This window comes from Hyaena hyaena, unplaced genomic scaffold, assembly GCF_003009895.1.
Source record: "Hyaena hyaena isolate Hyena2069 unplaced genomic scaffold, ASM300989v1 scaffold_31, whole genome shotgun sequence".
Taxonomy (NCBI): Eukaryota; Metazoa; Chordata; class Mammalia; order Carnivora; family Hyaenidae; genus Hyaena; species Hyaena hyaena.
This window is the reverse complement of record NW_024080664.1, coordinates 1,249,753-1,258,167: the sequence shown is the minus strand read 5'-3', so window position 1 is coordinate 1,258,167 and position 8,415 is coordinate 1,249,753. Positions and strand designations below refer to the sequence as shown.

Sequence of the window (8,415 nt, the reverse complement as noted above, 5' to 3'; positions counted from 1 at the left end):
CGCTGAAACAAGAATCTTAATTTTTACAGCCACTACCTGTTGCGAGGTGACCTAAAGAGAAACTTAAATAACCTTTTTCCCCTTAGATGTTACGTTCCTTAGAAATGGACGGATGGACGGATGCACTTCTCACGCAGAAGGCATCTCTTGCGGGGCCGTTATCCAGCGGTCCCGAATCTTTGAGCCTCGGATCTGGGGACGGCAGCTGCCCCGGTGGCAAGGCAGGGGACAGGGGGCAGAGGGCCCGCGGCGGGGGAACCGTGCTGTGCACCCCCACGGGGCAGAGCGCTGTCAGGAGGCCCAGGGCGCGCCCCACACCGCTCCCTGCTCCTCCACGAATGCCACTTGGCGGCCGTGAGCGTCACACTCACGCACGACCGCAAACGGAGAAGCACACCGCGTGTCTGTGAGCGGACCAGCGTGTTTCACTCGCTCGCCGACACACACCTGCACCTGCCCCGCTCCCGCAGACTTCTGGGACGGCAGCGTTCGCTCAAAATGCGAGAACTAACGGTGCCCGGCCAGTGACGGCAGCTCTTTTGTTTTAATTGACAGACAAGAGTTGGTCACGTTCAGAGATGAGCGGGCCTCACGCAGATGGTGAAAACCATCCTTCTCTTCCTTGGCTCGCCATCTCCTGATTTCAAGTACCGGCCACCAGTTCCTGGGGACAACCTGGGGCTGTCCTCCTCCACAGCTACGGGACGCGGCCGCAGCCACTGCTGGACGGCGTCTCACTGGATATCGTCATCATCAAAGAGGTCTTCAAAATCTATACAAACGAACAAAACCACGTGTTAATGGGGCACGTGAGGTAAACAATGAGAAAAGAACATCAAGATGAATTACATGGTCATTCAACATAGGGAGACAGCAGCAAACAGGCGAAGGGACTCCTTGACAGACCCCGTTTTACCCAGAGTCAGACAGGCTAAAATGCATCATTATTCCTTTGTGTCAGTAACAATCTTACAGAACACAGGCAGAGGTGAGGCGATGCGGCTGGAAGGCTGGCACAGAACCCCACCGAAAGGGGGATGCCGAGGCCAGGCAGGAGGAAGGTGCCGAGAGCACTGAGCCATGCAAGAATGGCTGTCCCGAAGCGAGTCTTGAGAAACAGGCTGTGCCCCTCCTACTGGAAGAAACACTACAAACCCACAGTGCCCACTTCTTGCGACGGCAGCCACGGTCTGCATGTCTATGCACTCCCTAACGACGATGGCCAGCCTGTGTGTCTACGCACTCCCTAACAACAGTGGCCACAGTCTGCGTGTCTACGCACTCCCTAAACCCACTACGAGCAGCACACCTTGCTGCCACCGCAGGGAGAGGAAATCTATGACCCCGGTAGTACCGGGCGTTCCAAACTGTGCAGGGTAAACATGGAGCTACAAAGAGGTGAGTGGAAGGCCCCGGTCATGCCTCTGCATCCAGGCTGTCACGGGCAGGGACTGTCCCAGAGACCCCCTGCTCGGCTGCGCGCCCCCGCCACACAGACTTGAGCGGTTCCACTGCAGCCGGGCTGGCCTGTGGGCCTACAGCTCTGAGCACTTTGTCCCCAGCTCCAGCCCCAGCTAACCTGTCACACTCTCCAACCTCTGCTGGGGTGTCACCCCCGGGGAAACTGCCCTGTGATGTGCTCCCAGAAGCAAAGCCACGGGCCTCTGCCAGGGCTCTTGTGACGACTGTCCCTACGTGCTGTCTCGTCTAACACTCCCCTTTTCACGGCCTGAACCCCAGAGCCCAGGGGGCAAGAGGGCAGAGCCTCTGCTCGAGCAGCGAGGACTGAGAAGAAACGCCACGCGCACCCTCACGGCCTTCTCATGGAACACTGGGGACTGTCACAACCCGAAGGGCGGCCAGCACCTCGCGAGCGGTCGGGGGCAGGCTGACGCCGCGCTGAGTTCTTCTGTGCCCCTTCCCTTCCCAACCCAGATGCAGCGGAGGCGGCCCACACTCCTGCCCCGTGCTCCCGCGGAGCAGCCCGGGTCCCTCCTGGGCGCCTTCTTGGCAGGATCAACGGGCTGTTTTCAGAAACCACATGAACCTGAACGCTAGAATACACAACTGTCTGTAAACACAAGACACGTGGGACCTCGAAGGAGGCCATCACACGTGGGAGCGGGTCGGGTGGCGTCAGGGACCGCCCGCCCTGCCTGGGGTGAGGGCCCGCCCAGGTGGCCCACGTGAGCCAGGGCCTTCACACGGTGCTCCGGAAAGCTAGGGAAACGCAGTCCAGGCCTCACAGCTGCGGGTGGCCCGGGTGTCGCCTCAGGGGAGCAGCCGGCCTCCCTGGGAAGACGGACCTAATTCAACAGCCTGGCTTCTCTTTTTAGACAACTTGCTAAAAAGATTCCAGATAAAATACCATGGACTCGGGATCTGGGGTGGGAGGTGGGGGGGCTGGTGCATCAAACCAGTGTGGCCAGGTCCCATCCCAGCTGCCACCAACCAGAGCCCAAAGTTCTTTGGAGCAGCAGGCGCCCAGACGAAAGGAGGGTGACAAAGAGAGAAAAAAGCACTTAACCCCCTAGGAAGACTCGTGTCTCCCCTTTGACGTGAATGCTTAGTAAGAACTAGTACGTTCTGCGGGAACAAGGCCTTAGGAGATCGGAACCCAGCGAGAGAAACACCCCGGGGGACGTGCGGGAAGGGGTCACACATGCTGTTTGCACCGCGCTTACCATCCACGTTCCCGGAAACTAGCGCTAGAGCTCTTATATACAAGCGAGTCCCGCCCTTGGAGGTGGAGGGGGTGGGGAGCTGGCTGTCGCTGTGCTAAGGGAGCTGAGAGACCAGATCCCGGGGACACAGGGAAGGACAGGAAACCAGCTGTCGGGATGCAGCAGGCACGAGACGGCAGGCTGGGGTTCCCACAGCCGTGTCCAAGTTCAACTAGTGGAATGCAAAACGGGGGGCAACTTTACCCCACTTGTCCTCCTGAGGACCAAGGCTGAGGGCCGTGTCGTCCCCTCCTACACACTGCTCGGCACCCGAGAACGGCACACAGCCGGGCTTGCCGTCCTCTGACCCCCGCGCTCACGTCACACAGCATCCCACTTGTAACACACGCAAGAGACGTGCAGATCAGAACTGGGACCCCCATCCCGGCATCCTTACCGTTGAAAAAGTCGGCATGAACTGCCTTTTCGTTGGCCGCCAAGTCCATCAGGAGCCCGGTGCTGCCTCCAGCCTGGGAAGGGAAAGGTGAGGCCGTGTCAGTCCTTTGGGGCAGGGGAAGGGGAGGGAGGGAAAGGTGCCCGGGGGGAGTCAAAATTTAGTTCCAGGCAGAGGAAGTGGGTGAGAGAGGCAGCATTCCAAGGAATTATTTTGAAGGCCGCCTTGGGTCTTACATTGCTCGATTCCTCCTGGTTTTGAACAGACTCCCGCTCTCGCCCTGACCAGCACCACGCCCCCCAGTGCCCTGAACCCCACGTCTCTGCAGGCCTGGAGAAGAGGTTCTAATTCCCTGTAAGATGTTGCCACAGAGGCCAGGCCCAAACGTGCAAAACTGTGCCTGCTGAGTTCTCTGCTCCGGACTGCCCCCTGCTTCTTCTGGGAATTACACCTGCTGACTGGGGGCTCAGTGGGGGCCGTCACAGGACTTCCCACTGCCACACTTCTGGTGGCAGGAAAATCGTGCCACAGCCAAAGCCGGGCAATCTGACGCACTCAGGACTCTGCGTGTCTGTGAGGTCAGAGCACAGGCCTCCGCCCACAGGTCCCGGCTGCCACCCCCACGTTCCCAGGCTGTCTGCTCCACCTTCTCCTGGCTCCCCAGTACTGAGCACCCCCCAGTCTCCTCTTCATGGCTGTTTTCAGTAATGCTAATCTGGGAGAAAAGCCCAGGATTCTCTCCTCTCTCCTCGACCTCCCTCCCCTTTCCCCATGGCCAAGTAAGCCTGGCAGATCCCACCAATGACAGACTCTGCTGAGTGTGTCCCGGCTCCCACCTACAGGTGTGGCCTTCATCCATACCCTCCCAAGGCTCTGGTTCACAGCTTTCCACCCTCCCACCCCCAAACCCAATCCCCAAACTCTCCAATGACCTGCCATGAAACAGATCGGAGCCTATAACCCCCACGGCAAAGCCCCCGAGTCCACACTGCCCAGGGCAGTGCCTTTAACAAAGGACTGAGAAGACGGGGTTTGGTGGCAGTGCCTCAGGCATGGGGTGCAGAGAGCACAGCCACAGGCCACCCGGTGAACCAGCCCCGCCACCCCTTCCAGCCGCAATCTCTCCCCCGCGCTCAGGCACCTTACAGCCTGCGGTTAAACTACAAGACCTGCCCTTCCCTCTGACCCCCCAGGACTCTGCTCCTGCACCCCCACCAGTTAGCAAACACCAGCATGGCCTTCAGCATTCGCCCATGCTCTGCTAAATCTGAGCTGGACCACCCCAAAGCCGGGAGGGTGCCTCCGCCAAGGCACCTCCGCCTCTATTCCACTCAGCATCTGCAATCAGCCTCGGCCAGGCCGTGATTTCAGGGCGCACGGACGCAGGGTCTGGTCTGTCTCCCTAAGCTCTGAGAAAGAGAAACCGAGGCCCAGACGTCGATGGGCTGGCCCCGACACTTCTTGCTGCGCTGCGGCGCCACCAGCTCACAAGCGCCGCCGTCAGCCGAGATCACCCCGTGGCCAGGACGCGGGGAGACAAAATCGCAAGACTCCGGCACACCCTGCCCAAGGGGGGGAGCACAGGGTCCCTGAGCAAAGCGCACACCGGCCAGACGCCCCTCCCCCGGCCCCCTCCGCCGACGGCCGTTCCCCCGCCTCGCTCCGGCCGCGCCTCCCACGGGTAAGACGGGTCCCACGGCCGGGGACCTGCCCTCCCGCCGGCCGGCACGCAGTCCGGGGCCCAGCCCCGAGCACAGCCCCGAGCGCCGGCCTGTCTTCCCCGCGCTCGCCGGCCGGCTGCCGGCCACGCACTCGCACTGCCGCCCCGGCGCTCGGGCCGCGCAGGCCGCCGCCCTCCCCGCCCGCCCCGGCCCCTCACCTCGTCCAGGTCCACGTAGGGCCCGGCGCCCTCGGGAAACATCTCGTCCACCGCCGGCTTCATCTCACCTGCGGCGTCTCCCGCGTCCCCGGCTCACTTCCGGTCCGCCGGAAGCCTCTTCCGGTAGGCGCGCGGCCGCGGTAGGTCTAGACGCCGGAGGACCGCCGCCTCTGTGGTCTCCCGCGGGCGCGTCGGCGCACAGGGACGCTCGCGGCGCAGGGACGTGGCGGCGGGCGGCGGCCGCGGCCCGCTGCGCCCCGGGGGCCTGGCACCGAGCGCTGCCCGGGAGGTGCCCGTGAGAGAGGCGCGTAGCCAGGGCGCGGGGTGAGGGGCGGGCGGCGGTGCGGGCGGGACCGGGAGAGAAGCGCAGGCCTGCGGGGGACGCCCGGCCTGGGGACGTGGCAAGGCCCCGTCGTAACGTTGCAGGGGCACCGAGTGTGTACAGCTGTCACATCTCTGTGTTGTACACCTGAAACGAGTACTAATGTGCATAAACTATACTTTAAAAGAAAAGAACGTGAATGGTCAGTGCAGTGAAAGGGCAGCCCGCCAGATGGGGGCAAGTGCTTACGCGTTACTTCTGTACTCTACATATACATACACGTATGATCATGGATTAATATCCAATATATAAAAACCCATAAAACTCAACAGCAACAGATCCCAATTCAAAACGGGCAAATGACTTGAATACACCTTTCCCTGAAGCAGATGTTCAAATAGCCAATAAGCACATGAAAAGATGCTCAACACACTAACCATTAGGGAAATGCAAATCAAAACCACAATGAGCCACCACCTCACACTTATTAGAACGGATACTGCTTAAAACCCCGGGCAATAACGAGTGCTGGAGAGGGGGGGGGGGGGACAAGGAGCGCTTGCACACTGCTGGTGGGACGGGGAACTGGTGCAGCCGTCGTGGAAGAGAGTGTGGGGGGAGCCTCAAAAATTAAACATAGAAATACCACGGATCCAGCAGCCCCACTCTGGGTGTGTCCCCAGAGGAAGCGAAAGCAAGGTCCTCGTGAGATATTTGCACGCCCATGTTCATACAGTTCACAACAGCTAAAATGTGGCAGCGGCTCAGCTGTTCCTTGATAGGTGGACGGCTGAGCAAGGTGTGCTCTGTACACAACATGGAATACTGTTCAGCCGTAAAGAGGAAACAGATTCTGATACCTGCTGCAACACAGATGAAGCTTGAGGACGTGATGCTCCGTGCAACGAGCTGTCACACAAATTCTGTGGGACTCCACTTGCAGAAGGTCCTACAACAGTCAGATTCACAGACAGAGACCAGGTGGGCAGGCACTGGGGGCTGGGGGAGGGGCTGGGGAGTCAGTGTCTAACGGGGACAGTTTCACTTGGGAAAGAGAGAAAGTTCTGGAGATGGATGGCGCTGATGGATACACAACAACGTGAATGTGCTTAGTGCCACTTAAAATAGTTACAGTGGCAAATTTTATGATATGTGTATTTTATCATAACTTTTTAAAGCATGTGAATGAGAGGAGGGGTAGGAGGGAGGGGACAGGCGGGGAGGGGAGGGTGGGGCAAGAGCTTGAGATACTTGAGCTAGACTTTTGGAAGCAGGTAGGCTTGGGGGCTGGGCGGCAAGAGAGGTGGAGGAGGGGCGGGGCGGGGCAGGGAGACAGGGACTGAGCCTGGATTGAGGGAGACTGTGGCCTGAGCATGGGGCTCAGGAGAGGCGAGGAGAGGCTGGGAGTGTGGGGGAGCCTGAGGTGTCACCATGACACGAATCACCCTGAAGTACCCGAGAAAGACCAAGGAAGCCACGAGTCTGTGGTCACCAACAGGCTGCTTCTCTGAACCTATCCCCATAGCGGGGTGAGACCTTCCAGGAAGCCAGGGCTCGGGGCCCACCCCAGGGACACTGATGTTCATGGGGTGGCAGAACTGGGAATGTGAGATGTCACCGAGGTGGAAAGACCATGTCACTTGGGAGGAGCCCTGAGCGCACCTAGTGGGTCTGGGTCATCCGTGGGGCCCGAATCCTGCCCACGTCCTTTCGCTAGTGGAAGGAACCCTATTCATGACTCCCCAGGACAACAGGAGTGGATGGCTGGGTCCCCAGGGCATGTGGTCCCCCAGGTCACCAGCCACCAAGAGGGCGAGAGGGCGGTGGTCATGGGTGGTGCCTGCTCCCGGCAAGGAGCGCAGTGGTGGAGGGCTGGCGGTGAGCGGGGTGAGGGCATGGGGCAGGGGGTGGAGGGTCCCCCACGAGATCTGCCTGCCAGGGGGAATCAGGAGGGGTGTAGAGAGGAGAACTGAGCCTGCCTTGTGCTGAGGTGAGCAGGGAGGGTCATGGCCAGATTGGAGTCCCGAACTTGGAGTGAGATGCCCTGGGACTGTGAGGTGGCAGGTAGGGGGTCGGCGGGTGCCCGAGAGAGAGGACACGGTTCCGGCCGGGGCATTACACGGCCCTCCCGGAGGGCGCGCCGGGCTGTGGTCCCGAGCAGCCTGCAGAGAGGCGGCCCAGGGAGCCGGCGGCGCGACGTCCGAGTGGGATACGAAGGCGCACGCAGGCAAACTGAGCTGCTAGGTCGCAACACGGAGATCCTGTGGGCAAGCGTGCCTTCTGCCTGCTGCGTGAGGTTGAGGCCCGACTGTCCCCACTGGGAGCTCAAGACCCATCCTCACGCCTGGCGATCATATGAACGGGGACTGTTGTCGTCGTTAATTTGCAGAAACCAAATTCAAACTAGCTGTCTGGTCTCCCTCGCACCAGCCACGAAGGTTTTCGAAGGGAAGTTGATTTATGTTTTGTATTTTCTTTATTATTTTGTATTATACTACAGTATTGTGATCATTTTTATATGAATATTTTGGGGTTGCGAAACGAATCATCTGAGTTTCCATTAATCCTTACGGGGAAATTCGCTTTGACATACGAACGCTGAGCCACCGGCCGCGCCCGGCCGGCCTTTCCCCACCTCAGCTTCTGGACTAAGGGCGGTGCTTCTGGGCCCCGAGCCTTCCGCCAAGGCTGGGCTCCTGCTGCCCTGGTGTGAACCGCCCTCAGGAGTGCCCTGAGGAAAGGGGGCAGGCAGGGCCCCAGCCCAGGAGTGGCCCCTGGGGGTCTGGTGGCCGCGGGCAGGGGACTTGGGGTGTGGCTGCCTGGATCTGGGTCCCGTCAGTAAGCCAGGCGGTGCCCTGCTGTGGGCTTGCTTCAGCCCCCCCCCCCGCACTCCGGGGCCCCGCAGCCCCTCCCAGGGCATCGTGAGCTTAGCTGTCAGGGGGACGAGTAGAGCAGAGCCCTGAGTCCGAGCCGTGGTTCATTTGTCTAATAAGACAGGAAATGTGGCCTGCGTGGAGGGGTCTCCTGAAAGAAAACCACCAGCATCTGTGCGTCTCAAGTGAGTTTATTGAGCTGCGGCCGGGGGTCCAGGCTGGGC

General features: G+C 60.4%; 1 protein-coding gene across 1 annotated transcript; it reads right to left on the bottom strand.

Annotated features, from left to right (window-relative positions):
* Positions 1-525: 525 nt before the first annotated feature.
* On the bottom strand, positions 526-5,112 carry COPS9 (COP9 signalosome subunit 9). Its single transcript, XM_039228663.1, has 3 exons — positions 4,997-5,112; positions 3,121-3,193; positions 526-772 (listed from the first exon to the last, which is right to left on the bottom strand). The coding sequence occupies exons 1-3, from the start codon at positions 5,057-5,059 to the stop codon at positions 735-737; spliced, it is 174 nt and encodes a 57-aa protein (XP_039084594.1). The 5' UTR covers positions 5,060-5,112; the 3' UTR covers positions 526-734.
* Positions 5,113-8,415: the final 3,303 nt, after the last annotated feature.